This window comes from Physeter macrocephalus, chromosome 7 (genome assembly GCF_002837175.3).
Source record: "Physeter macrocephalus isolate SW-GA chromosome 7, ASM283717v5, whole genome shotgun sequence".
Classification (NCBI taxonomy): Eukaryota; Metazoa; Chordata; class Mammalia; order Artiodactyla; family Physeteridae; genus Physeter; species Physeter macrocephalus.
In genome coordinates, this window is record NC_041220.1 from 50,606,416 (window position 1) to 50,633,901 (window position 27,486).

The 27,486-nt window shown below is 40.1% G+C and overlaps 1 protein-coding gene across 4 annotated transcripts in view; it reads right to left on the reverse strand.

The window, feature by feature from the left end:
- The window catches only part of KIT (KIT proto-oncogene, receptor tyrosine kinase), a 91,778-nt gene that overhangs the window by 9,778 nt on the left and 54,514 nt on the right, over positions 1–27,486 (reverse strand). Inside the window, exons 5-14 of one of the 4 annotated variants that reach the window (XM_007121128.3) lie at positions 25,780–25,951; positions 21,670–21,859; positions 19,134–19,249; positions 6,452–6,566; positions 4,594–4,787; positions 3,306–3,412; positions 3,085–3,211; positions 2,703–2,807; positions 2,306–2,416; positions 911–1,061 (exon numbers count right to left, since the gene is read on the reverse strand). In XM_007121128.3, coding sequence (XP_007121190.1) covers positions 911–1,061; positions 2,306–2,416; positions 2,703–2,807; positions 3,085–3,211; positions 3,306–3,412; positions 4,594–4,787; positions 6,452–6,566; positions 19,134–19,249; positions 21,670–21,859; positions 25,780–25,951 — 1,388 coding nt within the window. The remainder of the gene's footprint in view (positions 1–910; positions 1,062–2,305; positions 2,417–2,702; positions 2,808–3,084; positions 3,212–3,305; positions 3,413–4,593; positions 4,788–6,451; positions 6,567–19,133; positions 19,250–21,669; positions 21,860–25,779; positions 25,952–27,486) is intronic. The other 3 variants (XM_007121131.3, XM_007121130.3, XM_007121129.3) reach the window with 3 other exon arrangements.

Consider the following 27,486-nt stretch of genomic DNA (forward strand, 5'->3'; position numbering starts at 1 on the left):
CCTGTGCTCCACAACCGGAGAGGCCACAACGGTGAGAGGCCCGCGTACCGCAAAAAAAAAAAAAAAAAAAAAAAAAAAGGAAAGAGGAAACCCACCACACAACTGCAGAAATATAAAGTATAAGGGATGAGGCATGATTACTATGATTTCTGTTGGGCAGGGTGAAGCTAGGAAATCTTAAATGGCGGATCTAAACAACACTTGGAAAGAAAAGGCAAGACACGGCACAGAATTCTATTCTGGTTGTAAACTACACCAATTCTCCTTAAAGGAACTTGAAGCCCTTGACACATCATTCAAATTCAGAATGGTATCAAGGATGAAAGAGATGAAAATAAGGCACAATTTTTAAAAATGTGCTGGAGTAGTTGTGCCTTTTGAGAGCATGCGTTAAGAAAAGAAAGGGTAAGGTATACAGAAATAATTCAGAGGTAGATGGTGAGAAACCTATGTGCAGAGAGCTGTCTGGAGCTCTTTGCCATTCTGTTAAAGGTTTTAAAGGAATTTACTGTGACAACTTGGCAGCCTTTCCCACTTTCCCTATAAACAGTGTCTCACTGTAAAGATGCATACAGTACCCGGCTCAACAGTATAAAGAGAATGACACACAAGAACAGAACGATAAGAGAAACAGGTACAGAATTCATTCAATCGAATAGAACTAAAGCTTAGAAAAACACTAAAGATGCATTTTTAAGAATCAACAAAAATTTAAGTTCAACACTATTTGAATCTTTAAAAACACTATTTGAACTTTCTAAACCGTTAATCACATTTAAATGATCTAATAATTCTGATTTTGTACCTCAAAGTACCTCAGGTTCACTTTTTTAAAGAATCAACCTTGATTGTAAACCCTCATGACTCCATGAACTGCCTGTCAACAGCTATTTATGTAAATCAGTCTTACCAGGAAGACTCCTTTGAATGGAGAAGGTTTTTATAAAGCGCCGCTTCTGCGTGATCTTCCTGCTTTGAGCAAATAAATGAATCACGCTTTCTTCTCAAAAAATTCAGAAGATCACCATAGCAACAATATTCTGTAATGACCAGGGTGGGCCCTACGAGCATTTAAGAAAAGGTTAGAAAAAGGTGAGATATACAGACCATCCAGCCTCCCATAAAAATACCCAAGGGTGATCATAGCCATTCACACTCAGGTTCAAGGCTAAGCCTACTTAGTACAAGTACAATCCTATCTATTAACATTGCTTAGCAAAAAGCAGCAGAGTAACCTTTTGACCTGAATTTCTAAGTGATTAGGGGCCAGGCATGACTGCTGGTTTTAGACAGGAGTTATAGCTTTCACTGTTACATTATTATCAAGCTTCCTATATGAATCCTTTGATTCACTTCTGTTTACAATGGGGCTTCATGCCTCTTGGTAATGTTATTATGGAAATGATGATGAGCACACAAAAAAAACACCTGTGGCATAATAGGAACACCAACGACCAGAGCCACCAGCTGAGACTGGGAGGTGGGGGAAACCCTGAAATGACGGGGCATCACCTGTGTTCCAGGGCCTGTCTGTCGAACTTTTTCTCTCTTTTTTTTTTTTTTTTTTGGTGTTGTGAACGCCTAAAAAACTGTAGCTCTGAAGTTAACAGGCAACTAATTAACTCGGGCAGAAATCTCTCAGGAACAATTCGTGATGTGGTGAAGCAACATTTATGGGGGCTGTTTTAAGAAATTATATAAACCTGTCAACTTGACAGTGGATCTCTCCAGACCTTGAGGAATGGCTCATTTTACACATCGTCGTTCCTTCTGACCAAAATGCCTTCTGGCAACATCACAGGAAGCCTTGATGAGAGGACTAATGACTGCTTCCGAATTGGAAATTTCTTTTTTACAGAAGTGAAGTGTTTGCTCATTTGGTGTATATTTGAGGGCTGGAAGGCTTAGAGGCCTATTTTTAATGATGGTATGTACATGAACATTAACGCTTTAGTGGCTAAATGTCATCCAGCAAAATATAAAAGCTCACAAGGTAAAAGAAAAGCTTTCTGGAGGAGATGAGACATTCTCGAGATATTCAAGAGGTCAACGTCAGTGAGACATACACGACTGTAACTAGGGTGTGTCCTGGGCTGTCCTGCCCCATGATGATAAAACCTGAAATATACATTCTTAAGTACAATAGCTTGGGTGGTGGGGTGCAGGAATCCAGCAAGAGGTCAGGCCGTCTGGGTCAAAATCTTGCAAGGAGCTTATAATTAAGCATTGTCAAAAACCATTATCAAAATCTCCCCTCTTTTGATAATTTGACCCATAACAAGAGTCAGGTTGGCCATGGCCTTACCTCCAATGGTGCATGCTCCAAGAAGATTCACAATGTTCACATGATTACCGAGGTAGCTTAAGACCTTGAGTTCAGACATTAGGGCTTCTCGTTCCGTTAAATGGGCACTTGCTAAAATTAGAAACATCTTCTTTTAGCAAAAAACAAGGCTGGGGTGGTGGTGCTTGGGATGAACTGGGAGATTGGGATTAACACATATACACTAATATGTATAAAATAGATAACTAATGAGAACCTGCTATATAGCACAGGGAATTCCACTTCACTATACGGTAGAAACTAACACAACACTGTAAAACAACTATATCACCCCCCAAGAAAACCAAACAACAAAGCCCAAAAAAGACAAATCTGTGACACTGATGGTGAGCACGCAAAGTAGCCTGCAGGAACTTACGTTTGAGCATCTTTACAGCAACAGTCATGGCCGCATCTGACTTAATTAGGCCGTACGCAGTGGCCTCAACAACTTTCCCGAAGGCGCCGGCACCCAAGGTTTTCCCTATAGAAAGGAAGACGAGGAAGTAAGTGGCAATGGTGTGGTGGGGCTGAAGGACTATTTGTGTCATTTCAAAACCAATACAGGATTGGGGACAAATGTGTCTAGATACACTTCCTTAAAGTGTGCCTGATGCCAAATCTATCAAAGGTGGTGAAATCTCACAAAAAACACCTATTGTTTCAGGTGGAATAAAACAAAGGAAGTTACTGGGGTTCCCTAAAGTCACTGTTATGTGTACACAAAAAGGTTACGTGGAAAGCCCCTGTTGCATACTGACCAAAACTCAGCCTGTTTCTGGGAAACTCCCATTTGTGATCATAAGGAAGTTGCGTTGGGTCTATGTAAACATAATTGTTTCCATTTATCTCCTCAACAACCTTCCACTGTACTTCATACATGGGTTTCTGGTGGAGGGAGAAAGGGAAAGAGGCATCATCTTTCAACGGTTAATGGTTCAGCCATTACAGCGTTCAAGGCAGTGAACAAATAAATGGTTACCTGCAAATATTTGTATGTAAGAATCATCACGATGATACACATCATACCAGCTGCGATCACAAAACCAATCAGCAAAGGCGTGAACAGGGTATGGGCATGGATTTGTTCTAAAATGAAGGAGGAACGTGGAATCACAACCTGTTAGTGGGGTCAGATCTTCACCACGACCACCTTGCCCCCAACTCGCCCACCTCCCACCTTACGGCCCATCCGGCAGAAGTCAAACCAGTTGCATCTGAGGTTCTTGCCTTGATTATTATCTTATTCTTGTTATTCAAAGGAATCTTTTAAAATGACAGCTTTAAACCAGACGACTGTGGAAAAGAAGTTGCGATTTCCATAGCACAAGAATAATGTTACGCTGTTTGTCAGTGAAAAGAGACATCTCAATGAACTTTGCGCTTCAAATTCCTGCCTTGAACTTTAAGGTGTTTCCTTTATGGATATTTTATAGTTTCTTCTTTATGTTTTCCTGATTTTTCAAATTTTCTACACTGAACACTGAGTTTCTTTCACAACCGAGAAAAACACTTCTAAAGTGTTCTTTTCATTGCACTACCTGAAAAAAAACCTATGATGAAGAACAATGTAAGATTCTTCCCCTCGTTACTCAAAAACTGAACAAACACCACTTCCTGGCACTCGTCTTTGCCAACTCAAGAAACAAAAACCGAGCCCTAAGAATGTAGGTGTCTAGTTCCTTTGTCTTCTGACTTCATACCAATTCATCAATTTGTCCACATGGATCATTCAGCTTATCTTAGGAGAGCTAGTCACTCATGAATCAAATTTTAAAGATGGTAAAGAAATAGCTCACTAACATGACTTCATAAAAGGTAATGTTAACTTTCTGATATGGTGTCTGGCAATCTGTTAAAATAACTGATTTTAAGTCACAACTTAAATAATTTTTAATTGAATTTAAATCTTTAAATTGCCCTAGTTCTGTTTCTGTTTGGATATAAAGTAAGCCTAGTTCTCCTATTTTCTTTCTCTACCCCTTTCTAATGGAAACCATTGGAAATACACAATTAATTTTATATAGATACATATGCACACACATACATACGTGCACGCATGCATAAAATACACACAGTACACGGTTACTGCACGCATTTTATTAACAAACTAGCACAGAATGAAACTGGGTAAGTTTGATGACAATCAAATGTGCAATGTGACTATTACCAGAAATGACATGGCCAGTGATGGAATGGACTTAAAATCATGATTGACATGGCAGGCAGAGCCTAAACATCCCCTTAAATTGGATTAAAAAGAAATATACCTTTGCTGTTACCTTTAAATGCAAAGTTAAAATAGGCAGAACTCTTGCCCACATCGTTGTAAGCCCTGCACTCCACCGTGCCATTGTGCTTAAAGGCGCTGTCATCAATGGAGCTGTAAACCACTAGTTTTCCAAACGGTGACACAGATGAGTTTTGGATCTGCACATCCACTGGCCCAACGGGGACAGAACATCTAGCGGGAAAAAAAGAGCAGTGCAGACTTACTCTAGGAAAAAGAATCAATCGATCAAACACATTGGATGTGGCATACTTTTAAAACTAAGTCAGAGGTTTGTAATCAGACATTTCCTTTTACAGCTGAAGAGTGTGATGACGGATGAGCACGTCTGCGGCACCGTGAGCAAGAAAAGCGCTTGGAAAAGAAGAAAGAGGTTTCAGAGTGAGAAGTGGGTTCGAAATCTGGACTCAAACACCTATTCTGTTGACTTCCGACTAGTACTTAAACTCTCCAAGACTCAGTTCCTATAGCTGTAAACTTGGGGTGGTAATACCCATCTTGGAGGGTTATCGAAAGGATCAGAGACGAATTCAATAAGACGGTTGGTTCATATCCTGGCACACAGTAGCCTTTTATAAATAAATGGTGAAAGAACGTATGAAGGATTGAAAAGGAAGAGCGTGGAGAAGAAAAGCAGTAAAGTCTATGAGGATGAAGACAGGGCCAGCCGCCAAACACCAGAAGTGAGGACCCTACGTCTCGAGGTTCCATGGAGGGAGATGGAGATCGTGCCGCTGGGCTGGACTCCAGGTGGCAAAGACTCAGACGACCCTATTTTAAATTATCCCCCCCATATGCCTAGCAATTTTCTATTTCCTTACCTTGCTCTTTACTTTCCCCCTTAGCACTTAACACCTGCATATGGTAGTTATTTATTTCATCTTCTGCCCATCTCTGCCCATTAGAATATAAACTCAAAAATGGGACTCAGGTGTTTTGTTCACTAGACCCATGTCTGGCCTAGAGGTGGAACTCCATAAATATTTGCTCAACAGATGTCTAAAACTACTGCGGTTGCTTCCCCTGTGGGCATACTTTCCAGGGGTCTTAAACCCCCTATTACTCCCCAAAGAAAACACTCCACTAAAACTCAGCTGAGAACAACAATCTTATGCAACCTCTTCCAACTTGGTGTTGATAAAAAAGGTCTATTCCGTGAAAAATGAAATTTCTATTATTATCCTGACTATTTGACTGTGACGTTACACTGGCCTGAGTGTAAAATAGCATTTGATGGCTAAAAACAGCAATGCTGACCCCATTTTCATCTTCAGGTAACGTGAACGGACAATTTAAGGTTTAAGTGTGGATTGGGAGGGAGAGGAAGTACAATGCCAGATGTGCTCTGCTCAGGGCCTGGGCACCTCAATCAAGGAGAAAACCTTTTTAAAACACATAGCTCCCCAACGCCGTATGTATGTGGTAATTGTGCGATCATTACTTTTTGGTAACTTGGCAATTAACTTCCGAGGTAATTTTTTTCATGATAACTACAGCCACATTTCCCACACATATTACCTCCTGTGTATAGATTGGAAATCTAATTACTCTGTCCTGGAAAATTGCTTTATCTACCTGCAGGGTGGAAATTGCATGATAAATCCAAGAAGATAACCACCAAAATAGAGAAGTCATTCAGGAATCATGTTTCAGCAAACAAAATTCATGTCTACCAAGAAAAATATAGCAATTATGTCCTTTAAAAAGCCACATGGATAGAAAAAAATTAATCAAAACAAAGTTTGTTTTTTTTAAAATCTGAAAACATATTTGAAATTCAAGTGAACTGCAGTCCTTTCCTTACGCGTGTTAAGTAGTACCCAAAATAACCATCTCACCTCTGCTCGGTTCCTGGACAAAAATACCAATCGATGGTAGGCTCTGGGAATCCTTCTGCTACACACTGCAGCATGCCATTCATGAGCCTGTCACGAGTCAGGATTTCTGGCTTTGCTGCAGGGAGAGAGAAGTGGCCTTATGTCAGATTGCTGGAAAACCTCACCAAGGCTCACTCCACTCTTTCTGAATCCTCAAAAACTTTCTCAAGGCCGAAGGGGACCCCAAGGAGCATGTTGTTCAAAGGGGAGAATCTGAACCAGTGAGTGGAAGGCACAGGGAAGGCAGATGTGAGGGTCTGACCAAGGAAGGCTTTCCCGGTTAGAGCTGCCCAGCCCCCATCTGGACTGTCCATCCTGCAGATGTCGGTGTCTCCGAGATCTCCCTGTCCCGGGGATGGCTGAGGTCGCGGGACAACCGCGGGCAGGGTTTCTGTTTCCAGTGAGGGGGAACCTGAAAGACGGCATCTAATCAGGATTCTAGGATTCCCAACTACCTTAAGGGTGGAAATCCGGTTTAAGGGTTTCCTGCCATCAGGATTTCAAATTACTGAAACTTTCATAGGAATTTCAAGTTATTGCAGGAACTAGAATAGAAGAAATTAGGAGGAGTTACAGGAAAAGAGAAGTACCCCCCCCCTTCAGAAATTTCCCCTTCTTTTGGGCGGGGGTGTGGAAGGGGGTGGTGCAGATAAGGAGCTAAAATCAACATTTAGAGAAGCCAAAACATAAGAGTAAAACCCAATATGGGCTTTTAAGTCCAAACTTTTATTTCAAATACAAAACAGGAACAGAAAATGAGAAGAGGAAACCAGCTCAAGAGTTTTATTTATACATATGTCTAAACCTGAGTATAATCACTGAAAAAGTAAACTGTATCAGCAGGAATGCTCTAATTTGACATTTCTGTGTAACTATAATAATCAACTGATGTTCAATCAAGGGTGCCCTAAAGCACTGCAAATTCTTGAGATTATTTCTAAAGTGAACGGAAGATGAATTTACATACAGTTGTTCTACTGGTAATATATCTGAAGGATTCTAACCCTTTGAGAATGAGTAAGCTCCACTGTAAGCACCTGATGGCAGGGATGGTGATGTGCTCATCCTGCATCCCTGGTACAGCATCGCATGTGCCGACGCCAAGCATGAGCAGAGCTACAGGCGGCCGCGTGCGGCAGACAGACCTGCACCCCAGCTCCGACACTTAGAGGTTCTCTGCCTTCCACCGAGTCTCCTCGGGTGTCCAGTGGGAATAACAAGAGTACCCATTTCAGGGGGATGCTGTGACAACTAAATGAGATGGCGCACACAAAGAACCAAGAATGATTCACAGGGACGAAACAACAAATGTATTAATTACTAATTTATTGGTTATTCAGTTATTCTTTTCTATTCAGAGTACCCACCCTCCTTGGTTAATCAAGTTTGCTACCAATTAGGTTAACTGTATTTGCCACTCTAAATATTCTCTTCAATATCTAAAAAGTGCTTCAAGATAGCATGATAACGTGTGTTTTAACCCGCTGCATTGATTATGTTGCAACTGATAGGAGAAATATACGTGGTCAGAGGAAAAGACTGACAGATCCGAAGCTTATTTCCTCGAAGGAAGGAAATAAGCTGATAAATGACATCTTTGTAGAACAACCTCTCAGCACCTCATCTCCTTGCAGGCAAATGGCTTGGCAGGGATCAGAGTGTCTGCATGCATGGCACACCCACCTGTCATTCAACCTGGCCCTGCTGAGGCACAGGCCATTTGGCTAATATACACAAAAGAGCAACACTCCAAAAGCAGTCTCAAGGTAGGGGCATCCTTGAGAGTTTGGATCCAATGCCAGCTTTCACAAATAGAGCAAGAAGACAAGCCATCGTCTTGCGAAAGCATCCATCTGGCAAGTTTCATTTAATTATCATGGGCAACTGTGTGATCGGGCTGAAAAGTAGGACGTAACACAGAAAGCAGTGGAACTTTAGGAGAATGCTATTTGCTGAAGACTGCAGGCACCATACGGCAGGTCTCTCTGGACTCAATTCAAGTGTCATCTTCTTTTCCAAGCCATCCTCAACTCTCCAAAGCCAAGTTGGTTAGTCTCGCCTCCCTACTCCTGAAGCCCTTTAGAGCACCTGACGCGCTTATACAATATCCTGGTGTGCCTCCTCCTCCGTCAGACTGTATGTTCTCAAGGGCAAGGACCATGTCTCACGGACTGTACCTCTGACTCCTAGCAGAGTCTGACCTACGGCAGACATACAGTAAGAGCTGCTGAATGATTAAGTCCCCCCAGAGGAACAAGTCCCTCATATTCCAAAGGAATTCAATTAGAGTCACAAAAATGGACCTGGAAGAACAGCCTAATGGTGATTTTCCTGTGTAGGGGCAGGATTTACACTATTTTTGCAATAATGGGCCATGACATAAGAAATCCACACATATACCTGGCTGTGTGATTTTTTTTTTTTTTTTGCATACTGAGATTAATGATGAGAGGGGAAGGTCTACACATAGACAGTAAAGATAACTGGATAGGACTCAAATGGGAATCAAGTTCATAAGACAGATCTCCTCATACCAACCTTCCTTTTGTCATTCATTCTTCCTAACGCTACATGATGGATTTTTAGTGGAATTAAATATTACTCAGTATGGGGGAAAGGGCTGAAAGGATGCCTGATGATGTTTACAGTGGTTATCTCTGAGTAGCAGGGTTATGGATAGTTTCTATTTCAGTCTTTTGACTTAGTTTCTAAATTTTTTTTTTTTACAGTGAACACATAGCTAGTAACAAACCTATAAGACTTTTTTTTTTTTTTTTTTTTGGTGTGTGTGTGTGTGTGTGTGTGTGTGTGTGGTACGCGGGTCTCTCACTGTTGTGGCCTCTCCACAGCACAGGCTCCGGACACGCAGGCTCAGCGGCCGTGGCTCACGGGCCCAGCCGCTCTGCGGCATGTGGGATCTTCCCGGACCGGGGCACGAACCCGTGTTCCCTGCATCGGCAGGTGGATTCTCAACCACTGCGCCACCAGGGAAGCCCTATAAGACATGTTTTAATTAAAAAAATTGGAACAGCTGAAAATTACGTAATCAATTGCATTTAGCTTTGGTTACAAGTGCTCTAAGATCCAAGCCTTCTAGCATGACACCTGGTGGCAGTTATACAACGGCCAGGGCTGGCAAAAGGTATGGTCTGGCTGACCTACTTGTTCCTGTGTGCTGGTTAATTAGGCAGATTTTTAAGCTACTATCCCAACCTAACCTAAGGCTAACAGAGCAGCTTTTGTCCTGTTGGACCTTAGGCTGGCAAACCAAGCTCAGAGGGCTCCTCGAACTTCAGTGTGCATTTGAAGCATGAGGAGACAAGGTTAAAATGCACATTCCTGGGCCCCATCTCCAGAGATTTAATAGGTTGAGCATCTGACCCAGCAAAGGGCTTTTTTAAAGAATCTTCAAGGGACCCTATCAGGGCCGGACTAGAGTGCGGCAAGAAGAGAACCTGAGGCGAGGAATTTAAGAAGGTTCTCACCCTCTAGGTCTTGCAGATACAGGTTGGGCACCCTGAGTGAGCACCTCCTTAAATCTGGCAACCTAGGCATCTCTCCTGCCTCATCCTAATTCCAGCCCTGTCCCTAATGTTGGTGACAAGAGACCTCACTGTGAAAAGGCTAAATTACATGAGTACAGTTTGGGCTGTACATGGCAAGTTGCACTACCAAAAAATGTTTAATGCATAAAGAATGAGCTAGGTATAATTCTGATTCCTAAAAATGAAAATCTGGGCTCATCTGCATTTTGTAAATGCCTCAACGTACCGTCTAAGGCATTAAATATACATTTTGCTTTTAAAGACACATAACTCCCTGCAATTCTCCAGGTTAAATCTGAGCTGTGTTTTCTTAGATATTCTGCAATCAGCAGTATACCAAATGACACATTCCTTAATTCCTCCCAAGTTGGAGGTTTAGATAAGCCTAAGAGGTGTATAAGCTATGTATTTCCCGTGGAGATAAAAATTAGCCTTGTCTCCTTTCAAAGCATTGTGGACCTCAGTCATCTGGCATCTCCGACAACACTGATCAGCTCGCAGGCAGATTTCAGAGTGCTTATAACTCTTCTGAGAATTTATCGCTCATGCAATTAAAAATCCCAACCATTTGCTGACTTACCCCACAGATATGTGATCTTACAAAATATTCCTTTTCACCAACATCATGTCCATACGGAAGGCAAGAACAAATCGAATTTTAAAGAACACAGCACAGATAACAAGAGCTGGGGGTGGGGGGTGGGAGGAGGTACACAGGTAACTGGTGGGGAAGCACTGAGTATAGTTCTTGGCTCAACTTAACTACCTCCACCAACTCCTGCTACAAACGCGCATCTGCCCACACTCTCTAATCAGCAAAGAACACAGACTTAAGTGTCCATACAACAAAAGACGAAATGAAGAGGGATCTTACGGATGAGTATGTTTTTACAATGGTAGGTCCCATGATATTTAATGGCAATAGAGCAATGCTTTGTAGCAATTTGTCACTATCCTGGTTTGGGTCTGAGTCAAATCTACATTCCTGCCATAATATCGTTATAATAAAGGAATTTAAATCAACTAAAATAGAAGTATTAAAAAACTCAGGTTAACTTTTACTTATAAAAGGAATATCATACTTTTTTAATACTTAAAAAAAAATTCCCAGAACAGATATTTTGCAAATACATTTTGGATACAAACTATTATATATAAAATGGATAAACAACAAGGTCCCATAAGGGAACTATATTCAATATCCTGTAGTAAACCATAATGGAAAAGAATATGAAAAAGAATATACGTACTATATATGTATGTACAACTCAATCACTTTGCTGTACACCAGAAACACAACATTGTAAATCAACTATACTTCAATTAAAAAAAAAATTAAAGAAAATACATTTTGTTTTATACATTCTTAAAGATATCCAGCAACTGGCGTATGGGTACTTTAATAGAAATCTGTTTAACAAATGAAACAAAACTTCAACTATAGTGTCCTACATCCAGTTCTGTTTAGCAGAGTGTCTATCATTTAAAAAAAAAATCATTCTCCTACCGAAGTGATGTCCTAAATGAAAGGTATGCAAACTTTTAATGTAAAAGGTGAAACGGTAAATATTTTACATTTTAGAGGCCATAGGTCTCTCACAAATACTCGATTCTGCCACAAACATAGCCATAGACATGTAAGCAAATATGCAAGGCTGTGTTCCAAGAAGATTTTATTCACACACACTGAAATCTGACTCTTGTTTTCACATCTCACAAATCTTCTGTTTTTTTTTTTTTTTTCCAACCATTCCTACCACCCATCCGCCACCCCAAAGAAAGAAAGAAAGAAATTTTCAGCTTATGGGCCATTCAAAAACAGGATACTTGTCAAATCTGGCCAGAGGGCTATAGTTTGCCAATCCTATTCTAAACAGCCATCAAAAAAGATCTCCCTATCCTGAAAGTTAGCTTTAAAAAAAATGATGAAACTACTTGGAGAAAGCCTTCCTCAGCCAGAATCACTGCGCCCAATTTACAGGAGCACCATGGCTGGGTGACCTAGACAGGGAGGGGGGATGTGTACACATATCACAATGCAAACCTCCCTGCTGCCAAGGAGTGCAGGCATGTGATAAAGTGCTATTTTTCTACTCTGTATGAGTAGTGAATTCAATGTGCCACATAATTCAGAAGTGGAAGAGAAGGGTTACTGACACAATGCCCATGGAAAGATTATGTACCTATTCTTGGATTGATTTAAATTTCTACTCCATTATAGATGACGCTGTATACATTTGTAACTGAAGGGGGCTAATTTGATGTAAGAACACATGTGGCTCAATTGGGAAGGAAATTTCCATAGAGCAGAAGTTCCACTAATATGAAAGGGACTACTCATGTTATTTTTACAAAAGTATATCCCAAGTCCAGGGTCAATTCTAGCTGAAGCTTACATGGTTCCAAACCTAAACCTCTTCTCCTGCTTTTCCACCATAAACATGAAATAATGGCCAGACCACACCAACAAAGGGCCTAATGATCTAGATGGGTTACCCTGTCCTCCAACTGGTTCAGCGTTTAAACAGATCTCCAAATTACCAACAGACCCCACCAGACCAACTTTCTAATGAGACATGAACGAAAAATGATACCAACACATTTCCTAAATTTTTTCAAAATATAAGAGAATCAAACTCTAAAGTAGGTTGCCATGATATTCCTTTTTTCTTCCAATTTAAATGTCTATAGCAATTCTTGCATCCACAGAGATCCTCTTCATAAGGAGAAGGAGATATTAAAGTGTCACATCAAAAACAACACTCATAACTCCCAAGCAATTTAAGAACAAAAACTCATTTCAAGTTCAGGAAAAGAAAATAAAAACAGACTTCAGATACTGTCAAGTATCTCAAATTACCTATAAAAAAATTAATGTAGAAAGATAAGAAACTATTTTTACATAGATTAACTACCCATACTAAGAAGATCTGAAAATTATTCCTTAATTTGGAACTGTCCTGCAAGCCAGCACAGTGTATCTTCCGTGACATATGTTCAAGACATAGCAGCACGAAAGATGACAGATGATAACCTTATCAACTTCCAGGCACTTAGCTGAGGTCGCTCATTTGAGATTAAACAAGATAAGCATAAACTTTAAATAATCATTTGGTTGATTTCTTTAAAAACTCAGTCACATCATTTCAGAGTCCCACCCTCACACACAACAATGTCTCAAAATGGTATCAGATACGGGTTAAAGAAATTATGAAATAGCCATGCAGTGAGATTACCAAAGCAATACTGTAGAAGAAATATTATGGCATGGAAGGTTGCTTACAAGGCATTCACTGCTCAGCACCAAAGCACACAAGTTTAGCAAAAGAACCTCATTCTTGTTCCCCCCGGGCAAAAAAAAAAAAGGTTTTAAAAATGGTCTGTAAAGATATATATAAGAGATATATTAGCACTGGTAATCCATAACATGTAAATAAACTTCAAAAGGTACAATTAAAACTTGTTTCTTATTTTTGCCTATTTGTATTTTCAAGTTATCCTATCCTTCACATAACATTTTTATAATAAGAGAAAATTGTTTAAATCTAAAAACACATGTATACAAATGTTCGCACAAACCAGGCTACATTCTGTTTACTGTGGTAGCCTTATAACAAACTCTCAAAAGCAAGTAAATAAATCAGAGAAAGGAGGTCTATTTAGCACTAGCTTTATTTAATGTTGAAGAATTCTAGTAATTTAGTATAGGAGTAGGTCTAATAGAATCCACCTAGTAGGAAAAAAGAAAAGAAAAAACAGAAAAACACTAAACAGCAAAGCTTCTCAAGTAAAACTTGGTAAGTGCGTTAGCAGTAAGTCTTAAAATTTTAGCCTCTACCGCAAGTATGGTTTGGACACCCAAATGTTTGGAAGGCCCTATCATCTTTAAAAAATGGAAACAGAAAGGCTAACAGGTTAAGAGGTAGGAAAACATTTCCACCTTCCCAAAAGGCAAAGTCCTAGTAACTCTGTTCTCTTGACTCATGAGGATCTGGAAAGGTGCCCCAAACCCCCAAACTGGCACAGCCACCCCGGGTATTATTTTACCCTGGATAAAGTCACTGAAACTTCCAGCCAGGTGGATGACCCAGATGGCTGGCTGGCTGGCTGGCAGACTGTCCAAAGCCATCTAGCTACACGGCTGTCCTGTTAGGTCTACTCTCACCTACGGCAAATGGTGGGCTGCGCATGTGCTTTACTTGCACAGAGTTGCACTTAGGATGGCTTCTCCCTGGAAGATAGTTTAGCTATCCACAACTGGATTTAACTATGACCCAAAATAAAAAATACATAAAAAGCAGCTCAGATTCTGTAGATGTGGTCAAAGGGAAACATTCCCATGAAGAAGCCTCGTTCTGGATGATTTATTACTTTGACTGATTTGAGTATATTGTATGATCTATAAATAATCGCTTACACCAGACAGGATGTTAATTATATGATGCCGTGGTTTAGAAATAATACATTATTTAGCATTTCCTTAAATTGTTTCAACCCCCTGTTAACACTCTGCCATAAATGGAGGGAAATCGGTGATTTTGAGAATTAATTTGGTGTAGAGTTCAGCAGTTGTTTGGATATCCAATCGAGCTTAACATTACGTGTGTTCCGTGTAATCCCAAAGATGAAAGGCAAGCGCTTTCTTCTCTAGACCTTACTTGTCCTGATGGCCTTCCTGTACCACCACTTGAGTACCACCATACTCTCACTCAACTGATATGTCTGTCATTAAAGGATAGACCTTTGAGATTGGAGAGGGATCTATTTATGGCTCCTGGATATCATTTGCTACAAATTTTAAATTCATAAAACTGATCTGGAAATGCTACCAGATAACATTTTATAATGCTACTAGTGTCATTTTAAGTTACTGGCCAATCAAAACCATAATGAGATATCTCCTCACACCTGTCGACATGGCTATTATCGAAAAGACAAAAGAAAACAAGTGTTGGCGACAATGTGGAGAAAGAGAACTCTTGTATCCTGTTGGTGGGAATGTAAATTGGTATAACCATTATGGAAAACAGTATGGATGTTTCTCGAGAAATTAAAAATAGAACTACCATGTGATCCATCAATCCTACCTCTGGGTATAAATTCAAAGGAAACAAAACTATTATCTCGAAGGATTATCAGTACTCCCATGTTCACTGCAGTAATATTCACAACAGCCGAGGTATGGAAACAACCTAAATTTCTTTCAGTGGATGAATGAGTAAAGAAAATGTGGTGTGTGTGTGTGTGTGTGTGTGTGTGTGTGTGTGAGAGGGGGGGGGGGGGCAAGTGGATAATCAGGGTTAAAATACGTATTTGGCCTCTTATTTGTCCTGGATCTGATAAAAACCTTTACTGTATGACATTTATCGTAACCAAAGAGACCACAGGTTTCTAATCCATTATCACAGGCTACCTATAGAATCTCTGATGATGTCACTTTTTCTAACATTTGCAGGAATTTTGGAAAGAGTAGTGCCTATTAAGAAAGCACTTTTGGGTAGTTTTATAGTTCTTAGAACTCTATTTTCCTCCCAATTTTGATCTGAAAGGGAAACAAATGGCCATTTTCACCGAAGATATCAAACTTCTTTTTAGAACAAAGAATTTGATTTCTGTATACATCTTCAATAAGCAATTCAAGAGTAATTATAGTAATGCAAGTTCAATGCAAAGAATCACTGATTTTTTTGTTTCATTTTTTGGCCATTATAAACCACCTTTAATGTCAGTGAGCCTACTTACCAGACCCATGTAAATCATGGCTTGTTAGAGAAGTTAAAAACAGTATTAAAACATTTTCAAGTTTAACATGTACATATTTTTCTCTTAAAGGCTCCCACGTAAGTGATTAGAATATACACACACACACACACACACACACGCACAAGATCCTCAAATCTACATGTGGAATTTTCAAAACAAATGGATTCTTCAACCACCAAACATTTAACTATTCAAAATCAAGGATCTTCCTGAGCATTTCTCATAGCTGAATCTATTAAGCAATTATGCATCTCTGTCACTGAGTGAAAGTAGCCTGAATTTCTACACTAATAGTATGCATTTATTATTCTGATTTTTATTCATTCTAGTTTTTGCAGAGCACAATTCCTTTCACCCTTGGGGCTAAGCTTATTTACAGAATAAAACATGCAGCAGATCTACATATGTATTTGGCTCAGCTAAAATGGTATGTCAAAATAGACACAACTGGTCCAAGTTTAAATTTTAAAACTATTTTTAGCTTTTGATTTTAAATTTAACATTAAAAAAAATCTTGCCCCATGATACATCAACTAGAATTTTTTTTTCAATCCAAAAAATAAAGTTAACAAAGAAATTAGCTAACTATATCTGTGAAGAGCCATTGGGACATACTTCATAAGAAACAGATAAAAGATTCACACAAAAATGCTACCTCTGTCAAAGCATTTGGAGATCAAGAAATCCAACATGTTAGGTAAGTGAAATGAATGCCTTTATAGTCAGCTTAGTGTTTGTAATAAACTGACATCAATGAAGAGACTCCCTGAAGAGCTTAACCTACGAGGGCAGACACTACACAGCCTCATCCGTGTGCCCAGTGCCATGAAGCAGGAGCTCAGTACGTGCTGGGAGGTATTTGTGACCCGGGCCCCAGAATATACAATAGAAAGGGCCTCCTGCACTAACAGGGAATCCAAGAAAGGATCATTTGGGACAGTTCAGGCAATTTCCTCTCTAGTTTCAAACAGGCGTGAACTCACCAGCAGAGGTCATTAACACCGATCCTATAGGATGGCAAATTAGGCTGGTAAGTAAAAAGGTAGCAATTCTGTCACCCTGAGAAAAGGGTGACTTCAGAGATGTCTTTCTAAGGTCAATGACTCATGACTGACTGACAGACCACACACACTGGCAAATGGAAGCAGGAAAAAGGGGGAAAGAGACAGATCTTAATGCACCCTGGACCTTGCAGCCAGGGAAAGAGAAATGCAAACAACACAATTTTATAAAATTGCCAACTAGTAAGCTTCTCAAAGTGAGGCCTGTTGAGTAGGCCATGTCCATGATCTACTGGTACTGGTCCACAGGACCTAAGCATAGAAACCGAGACTAAGCATTTAGAAGGAGCAAATTGACTTAATTGTATCTGTTGAATCTAATAATAAAAAAGTCCATTCTTGGGCTTCCCTGGTGGTGCAGTGGTTGAGAGTCCGCCTGCCGATGCAGGGGACGCAGGTTCGTGCCCCGGTCCGGGAGGATCCCACATGCCGTGGAGCGGCTGGGCCCGTGAGCCATGGCCGCTGAGTCTGCGTGTCCGGAGCCTGTGCTCCGCGACGGGAGAGGCCACGGCAGTGAGAGGCCCGCGTACCGCAAAAAAAAAAAATCCATTTTTGGATTTTATATATCTTTGCTCTTTTCTATCTTACTTTTCTTGTGACTGGTTCTTTCTGTATTTTATAAGAAGTATTGATCCAGAAGGAACTGGAAATTAAAAATACAAAAGGTCCTTTACCACAGACAGTTTGAGAAGCACTGCACTAGAACACCCTAAATAAAGTTTTGTATGGACAGTATGGATATGACGCTTGCAAGGATATTGATTTACCTGCAATCATCTCTTCAATTACTTGAACGGTAAGCAGGTAGTTTTGCCCATGTGTAATACACTAAACTCTTCTGATTAACATCTGAATTAATCTAGAGAGATTTGAATTGCAGGCCAATGAGATACCATATAATCAAAACTGTTTCTAGGAACTGAGATGTTAATTAACATGTTTCCCTTGGAAAAGGAGAGTTCTGTGGTCATACAAATGTGAGATATATGCTCATTCCCATGCCTCCTCCTGGGCAGCAAAATACACATTAGCCTGTGAAGGATGCTGAGAAGGTCCCTAGTTAAGAAAAATGTTTATGCAGATGTGATGCTCCTTATCTAAATACAAGTTAACACCTTGTTCAGGAAATACGATTCTGGAAATGCTGGAATTGACAAAAGACTCCAGATTAGCAATCAAAAACCTGTCTTGAGTGTCACTCGTTAGCTGTTTCCTGTCTTCATTTGTAAAGGGATCACGCTCGCCACCCCACCACGCTAGTGAGCCGGCAGCATCAGTGAAGTAACGATGGAAAATCACTCTATGCAGCAAGTAATAAGCTCCTGGAGGACAGGGAATTGGCCCCCATCCTGCAGCCCAACACACACAAACTGCTACTAAGCTGTTCTCTAGGGAATGTTCCAGGTTGTCTCCTCACGTCCCCGTCCCCCCCCCCCCCACCGCCATGCCCCGATGGCTAATTCCGATGGTCATTTTGTGGGCCGGTCCCTTGGGATTCCGTGTCTTTGGAGGCCTCCTGCCTCTGGTCCCCTGGCTGGTGTGGTGTGGCAGGCGCCTGCCACCCTTCCTGGGAGATGCAGGGGGCCCCAGAGCAGAGCCAAGAGCAAGCCCTACACTTGGCAAAAGTCCCAGCTGGTGAGCACAGCCCCAGGCATCAGGCTCTGTGCAGAGAAGCTGCCCCAAGACATTGTGGGATGTGGGCCACACAGGGCTCAGGTGTTCAGGTTCCCACGTCCACTGCCATCCTCCCACCCCAAACCACCTGCTCCCTTCTCCCACGGGCTCCACACGATACACAGTAGGGACCCACTGAGATGAGCGATACTGCATTCATCTCACACAAAGAATACCCCAACCCCGAAAGAGAAAGCGTTGTAATGAGAAATTGTTTGTCAGGACTTGATAGCACTAATACCATAATCTAGCTCCTATTCAACCTCCAGCTCCCCATTTCAACAATCAGTAAGAATACATTCTCCCTCAAACTGTTTGCTATTTTTAACTTCTATGGCTCCTCTGTTGACTTCAAAGGCAGCACCCAGCATCTGAGTGCCAGCTACAAGGTCATGTGGTCAGTGAAATGTAGGACAAGGAATCGGTTTTTGTACACGGTCTTCCAACCACCAAACCACGAGGTCTTTGTTAAGGTCAAATTATCATGAAACGTTATTGACCCAGTACACAATGAACTCAGTGAAGCAGCTGTTACAAACACTAGCCACAACTTAAAAGAATAAAAAAATAAAAAGATAAGGAGCCATTCGTTCTACTCACTGTTCACGTAAACATTAAATGTCACGGAAGAATTCGCATCAGAATTGGACACGAGAAATGTGTAAGTGCCTCCTTCGGTCCCTTTTAATCTGGTTAGATGAAGTTCACTTACATATCTACAAAGAAAGGACAACCCATCAGTCACCTGTGGATGGCCTGCCTCGGAGTGTGTGGCTTTATCAGCTTCTACCTGGAAATACATGCTTATTTTGGAAAAATATGCCCCACTTAATTCAGTATTAACAAGATCCACATTAACAAACAAGAACACACACATATGTTTCATTTGGGACAGATGCCTGGCGTGTGAGAATACACAGTGGGGAAAGGCTCTCTCGGCATAAAGGCAACCTCACAGAGATGGCAGCCTCTTCCTCTTCCTGAGCTGTCCCCACGGCCGCATCCTTCTCTGCCCTGGTCCTCTGTTCAACCTCCCTCTCATCAGTGTCCTGAACTCGCCCGCCCTGCTTTAACAGCACCTGCCTGGCAAAACGCCAGGCTGGCAGGCATCTCCAGGTAGGTTCTCCATGCAGATGCTTCAGGGCCACACAGCAAGGTCAATATCGCTGCCCTCACCTTCCTTCTTGTGACACCACCGTCTCCTGGCTTTCCTCCTACCCACCGCCCCCCGCTGCTTCTTCCCAGTGTCCTCTGCAGCATGTGCTATTCGACCTTCTGTTTCACAGCAAGAACATCATAGATGGCTGTGATAACTGAGCACGCAGTACCACCATTGGGGGCGTTACTGACACGGGCTCCAGGAGCGCCCTGGGCGCCCCTTGACCCCCACAACCGACTCGACACGCGGTGGATGGTTCAGTCTCTCCTCTCACACTGCACATGGTCCCTGGGCAAAATCCACGCTCCCCTGAACTATTTACTGTCTGCTCACAACTTTCAAATCCTGACCTCTAGTCCAGACCTCCCTGTCCTATGCCTTCTTCCTCTACAGACCTATGCTCACGTCCCACGCCCCCCAGTCCAGAGTGCTCCTGGGACTGGACTGTGGCTCACCCACACCCTTTCTTCTCTCCTTTCCCCTCTCTACCCTGTTCCCCCCAACTCCCCGCCAGGTCTCTCTCTCCTTTAATGAAGACATTGCCTGTGAATCCCTCCTGCAGGCGCTGCATCCAGGGAACCTGACCTACGATACATTCTACCTGAACATCCCCGCTCAAGATCCAACAGTCAACCTCAAATTCAACAAACCCCAAGCTGAGCTCATTGCCTTTGCCGCCTCCCTCTCCCCTCCCCCTCGCATAGTACTGCCTCTTACCATCCAACCTGGCTGCCACAGCCAGACTCCTGAGAGCATCCTCAGCTCCTGCCTCTTTCCTACCCCTTCGATCACCTTTAAGGAGGAAGCCTGGACACCTCCCAATCCATGCTCTTCTCTCCAACCCTGAGACCGTGGCCCAGGACAGCATCCTTTCTTATCCACACTCTTACAACAGCCAAGAGCTCCTGACTAGGAAAAAATACTAACTCTATCTAGGCACCTACCTCTTATCAGCCGTGGGCTCTTGTCATATTAACCCATCTAGGTCTCAGATTCCTCTTCTATAGAAAGAAGGGAAGTAAGAGTGCCTCCTCATTGGATTTGTGAGGACCAAAATTATTGAGTTAACGTACATGAGGGACTTTGAACAGCACATGGCAGAAAAAAAGCACACACAGCTTACGTGAAGTGTCACTACTGCTACTGTTTTTATTATAAGTGTTTTGAGGATCATATAAGAGGTCTGGGGCTTCCCTGGTGGCGCAGTGATTAAGAATCCGCCTGCCAATGCAGGGGACACGGGTTCGAGCCCTGGTCCAGGAAGATCCCACGTGCCACAGAGCAACTAAGCCCGTGCACCACAACAACTGAGCCTGCGCTCTACAGCCCACGAGCCACAACTACGGAGCCCATATGACACAACTACTGAAGCCCGTGCGCCTAGAGCCCGTGCTCCTCAACAAGAGAAGCCACGACAATGAGAAGCCCACGCGCTGCAACAAAAAGTAGCCCCGGCTCACCGCAACGAGAGAAAGCCTGCGCGCAGCAACAAAGACCCGACACAGCCATAAATAAATAAGTAAGTAAGTAAGTAAGTAAAAATTTTAAAAAAAAAGAGAGAGAGAGAGGTCTGATGTAAAAGAAACTTGGGTTCACCGCCTGGCCCAAAGATGCTTAATGATTCTTAGTTTTCTTACAGTTTAAAAAAAATGATTAAAGGCACTAACATTTCTCTTTCTCTGAAGAGAATTATTTAATGTGTCCCTAGTATATGCTAGTCACTGTTTTGAACTATCCTCAGAACTCTAGGAGAGAACTATCCTCCAATGTACAAACAAGAAAACTGACGCATGGACTTTTCTGTGTGCTCTAAACACACAGCAAAATGAAATCATGATGACTCAGGAAGCAGCCCCAAACTTCCTTCTGTATCAGCTGTCCTCTCATACATTGGCGGGTCACAGAAATAGGATGGGGTAAGCCAAGGGGACAGGGTGGGGGGAACGTGTAATTCCCCAAACGAGGCCCTTTTCTTACCTGATGTTACTTTCATTCTCAGACTTTGGGTAATCTTCCCACTTGTCAGTGGAAGTTCTGTTCATATATATCCACTGTGGGTGTTCAGGTTTGGGATATGCCTCATACTCAACAACCAGATCCACATTCTCGCCATCGTTTACAAATACTGTTGTATTCATCATAGGGAAGATATTAATGAATCCTTTATCTATTCACAGCAGAATGAGACAGAAAGAAACTGTTATCCCGCAAATCTTGACAAATAACAAAACTTCATCTTTGGATTATAAAGATATTGACTGATTTCCAGTATTAATTGGCAAGGACAAGTAAGAATTTTGACTAGCCATTTTACATTTTATTTTGCTCTTGGAGAATCACGGTCATAAAGTCAGAAAGGACACACGTTGGAAATGGTTTATTCTCTTATCTCTGTCTCTTAAGCAAGTCTGTTAAAGATCTATCACCATCTTATAAGTCTTCTAGAACTACCAGTCCTGATGTTTATTAGGCTAAAAAGTATTTGGACTAAATATAGTTACCCCACACCCAGATCCAATATAATTGTATATGTGATAAGAAGATGTCATAAATCAAGAAGGGGAAGAGAACCCCAATATTTAATAAAAATGTGGCAAGAATGTCATTTAGTATTTAGAGAAAAATAAACTTAGATCTTCTTATCATATCATATATCACAAATGAATCAAGGACAGCATTTTAATAATTAAACCGTATTTTTAACTAAACAACGGAATTTACTTCTATCAAACTTTGTGGAGGGGAGGGCGAGGGGAGTTTTCTAGGCTTTTTAGAAGCAACCAAAGGAATAAAAATCATAAAAGACAAATCTAAATACATAAACATTTTCAAAAAATATCTATATATAGGAAAATTAATTAAGGTAATAGGAAAAAGAGAACATAAAAATATAGAAGGAAAAATAAACTACTAATTTAAATAAGGCATTCCTTTTCACATATTAAAAGTAGCAAAACTTCAATAAAGCTGTTAAAAAATAATGTATATCCACTCTATGGAAAAACAGCAAAACTAATCTGAAATAAACTCAATAATTTTGCAAGTGTAATTAAAATAGTACACTGAATTACACTTTGTAAATGGGCACAACTCTTTTGGAAAGCATTTAGCAATACAGATTTTTTAAAATTATCTATTTTTCAATTTAATCCAGAGAACTCTTCTTAGTGAGGTAGATGGCTACGTGCAAAAAGAAGTGCTATTTGCACTAGTCATAATAATTTTAAAAATGAGAAAATAGAGAACTGGCTAAGTAAATAAAGCAGCCCTTAGAAATTATTATATAATAATAATAAAAACAATACAAGGAAGAGCTTGAAAAAGACCATCATAAAATAATTGCCAATATCATATTTATAGCCTCCATTTATGGAATGCTTATGATGTGCCAAGAACTGCCTTAAGTTCTTTAGCATACACTTTATTTAATAATTATGACAAACATTTAACTTATAACAATACTGAAAGAGAACGCTTGTAACCCCTAATTATAGATTAAAAAGAAATCAAGTCCTGGAAAGCCATATAGCTGGCTACCCAAAGCAGAGCCTACATGTGAATGCAGGTCTGTAAGAAGCCAAGGCTGGTCTCTTTACTGTTGCACAGCCTAGAGTCTCCACATACTTTAAGTGAGAAAGAGAGAGAACATAAAATTGTATGTATAATTAAAATCCTGTTACATATAAAAATATAACCATATACCAAATCCTAAAAAAGGTTATATCAAGTTAGTGGAATTATGGAAGAGTTTTAATCTTCTATTTATTTTTCAAAATTTGAAAATTAATTATAACATTTTATATTGTCATTTAACCAAACAGTGCCATTGTCTTTGGCACTGTTTGGTTAAATATATTGATAGCCTCCATGAGGTTGACATTAGAGTATTTGACTCTCCTTTAGTTTCCTACAGATTCAGAATAAAAAAATGGAGTCAAACTGTCCTTTGTATCAATGGAAAAAATATTTTTCAGGTGAAAATCAAAAATCATCCAAATGAAATTAGAACACCACCTTGTTCTAATACCTGAATCATAAATGGTACACCCCTGCCATTCTTTAAGCTAATTTAGATTAATTTTGAGGAAATAAATGTTTTGTCTGGACGTTACGTTAAATTTTCAGGTACTCAAGGTCATAAATTCAAAGATATCACACAATGCAAAATATTCAAACACCACAGACAACGATATTTCCACTGATTTCTCTCCCTATCATCATGTACAAAATACTAAAGTTCTCCCGAGTTTTCTATAGTCCAGTTTGCTCAATATAGTTTTATGTCCTATAATAGGACACAGCTTCAAATTCATGAAGTGGAAGAATTATTAGCCTCAAAGAACCCCACCTGGGTTGTTACAGAGGATGATTTAAGAAATTGATGAGACATTAACATTTAATCAAGTGCAAACACTGTGCCAGGCACATTTGCAAAATATACGGCCTTTCTCCCTCCACAGCCTTGGGAGTTAGAGGCTATGTTTCTTGGAAGAGAAAATGCAGGCAGAGTTAAAGTGGGGTGCATTTGAAAGTTAAGTGGCAGAGCTCCAACTCAAAACCAGGTTGGGGCCACCCGGAAGCCCTGTGCTTTGCACCACTCCACACTGTGTCCAAATCCTACTCCCAGTCCCTAAAGAAATTACTTTTCTCTTTGTCTCTTACTGTTCGTCCCATCCCAACCCACTCCTGAAAGAGTACAAAGCCAGATTCAGGTTCCACGGCCTCAAGTCTTTCCAGTTATACAGTTACATTCTTGGAAATTGATGAATGGATTTTAAAAATCTGATTACATACAACAATAAGCTCCAAACATCCTTACTAATTGCTTTCTGGAGCTGAAGCTGATATATCAACATGCTCCCTAATCAACTTAGCAAATTAGCACTTATGGAGTTTAATATTTTAAAAGCATAGCCTTTTATTCAAATTAATAAATGGTTCACAATCACGTTTAGGGTCAGAGTAGTACCCTTTCTCTGGGCTGGCTCTGTAATTGCAAGTAAAGTGTCTTTTTCACGTTTAGTCTGGTGAGATACTTTCCATTACAACATGGGCAGAAACGCCAAAATCATATGAGATTATTGTGGGATAAATCGCAGACCTCTAACATTGGTACATAAATTATTGAAGAAATATGGGGGAAAGGAGAGAAATGAAAACAAATATCACATCATTTTATTATTGCTCATGATGAATTTCACCACCCTACAAGTACTTAATCAAAGTCAAGCGCTGAGAATATGGTTGCATTAAAAAGACAAGAAAATAGATTAAATGCAAACAGTACTCAAAAGACAAGAAAAGTGTAAACAAAGTAATTTTAAAAGTATTATTATTTTCAGTAATTCAAAATACTACACTCTGATCTCATTAAGTAGACGCTTGGGAAATAAATATTCAGTAAGATCTAAAGAACGGAAGACTAAACCAGTTGTGTATACCAGATATGATGGGGTTAGGGCACAGGTTACCATGTTTCAGTTTATGCTCTGTAGAATCAATGACCCATGCCTGGTGGGCTGCCTTCCTGAAGGTTTATGCTACAGACTATAAGGCTGGAGGACAGGGTGAGGTCAGGGGTGTACTGAGGAGGAGAAGCCAATTCAGTCCTTCCTGCTACAAAGGATGACTAGAGCCCATGAATCATAAAACGATAAACCAAAAGGCTGAGGAACCTCACCAAAAGATTCTGAGAAATACATTAAGCTCTAAGCATATGCCTTCCTCCACAGAGAAAAGTCTCCATCCATTTCCAAACTCAAGTCATTCAGCAAGGACTAGAGTTTCTGGAAAGGCTCAACCTACATTTTATTTGTTGAGGTAGGGGAGGTAAGCAGAGAATGACATGTTCAAACAGCTTCACAGTTACAACTTTCCACTTGCCTCTATTAAATTGGTAGAATTTGCTTTTGTGCTCTAGTTGGAAGAGGCTACAAAGATCATTTTCTTTCATATATTCATCCATTCACTCAGTAATAATAAAAACCCTAAGAACCTGTTCAACATTCCATTAACATAAAAAGGAAACTATCTAGTAATTTCTTCATTCACTATGCCAGTAATTTATCCATTCCCAGAGATATTTACCTACTACTTCTAAGGTTGTTGTGACATTTGCTGATCCAAAAGTATTATTGGCATAACACATGAACACGCCAGAATCGTTAACTCTTGCTGAGCTGATAGTCAATCTTTCCTGGCGGAGAAAATTGAAGTCACCCTGATGCCAGCTATTCCTCTTCACCTGTTCTTTAGTCTGCTGGTTTCAGAAGGGGAGGGAAAGAAATCAAAGATTACCATAAAATTTATATTCAGGATCTTTCCTAGATAAATTAAAAATAGCAGCAATTAACTTCTCCATATTAGCATTCATTATACACTACTTAAGTAAGTATAATAAAACATCATGACAAGTCTGTCATTGGAACACTTCATATTACAGAATTATATTGAAAGATAGTCATTATTAATGACGGTAAAAACATGAAAATTCATTTCTTAATAACCACAGCATACGTAATTCCAAATTCTCTGCAGTGCTAAATATTTTTTAACACTGCCAAATTTTAAAAGTTCTTATATAAGAAATAATACAGGATACTGATACTTTACAAGTCAGCATATTTATATCCTATCAATATTTCCTGTTGTATATATTTTTTTCTATTCTACATCCCACTGACTGAAAGAAAACACATCACTAGTAACAATCGTTCTATTTTATTAACATTTATATTATTTTCATGAATAAAAATAGACTTACAGTGTCTAAGACTAACTCGAAAATTCATCCTATAGTTTTTACCCAGCAGAATTTTGGCAAGTACTAAAGGGAGTTCCAAAGTATATAAGACATATAAGACAAAATCCCAAATCATTTACATATGAGCTGAAGAGAAAAGGTTGTGCATTTACTCTTGTGATATCACCATCCCACTGTTAATATTTATCTGCAGATAAGACATGGAGAGATTTCTTGTATGGAAAACGTCATGGGGAAACAACCATAATATAAACTATAACCACTCTCTGAAAAGATTAAAAGGAATAGCATAGAGCTTTCTGCATCTTCCAAATTTTCTGTAACATGAACACATTCCTGTTACAATGGGAGAGGGAAGCAACTAAAAAAGAAAATAAACAGGAGCTGATATTGACATGGAACAAGATCAAGGGTGATTGCCTGGCCAGGCTATGGTGAACCTATTAGCATTAGACCATTCTGACAGTACTGTAAATCCGAACAGTCCTTCTGGAAAGCAACTTGGAAGCACGTTCAGACCACTGAGCAACTCCAGCAAATTTATCTCAAGGAAACAACTCAATAGAAAACAAAGGCTCCAAGATATTTACTGCGGTGAAAAATTGGAGATGACCTAAATGTATACCAGGTATCAAAATTATGAATACGTGAAAATAAGAAAAATGCTTCTTTTATGTAAAAAGCATAAAATGAGTGTACCTTAAGACAGCAACCATGTGTTAATACATATGCATGAGAGGAGAGAGAAAATAAACATTAAAAAAATGCGGGCAATATAGCATTTATAAGGACGTATAACCACTTGAGACTACTGAGCACTTGAAATGTAGTACGTCCAAATTGAGTTGTGTTGTAAATATAAAATATGTCCCAGATTTTAAAGACTTAACATGAAAAAAGTAGTGTAAAATATCGCATCGATAATTTTTATGTTATGAATTTGGTAAAGTTGCAGGATACAAAATTAATGCACAGAAATCTCTAGCATTCCTATATACTAATGATGAAAAATATGAGAGTGAAATGAAGAA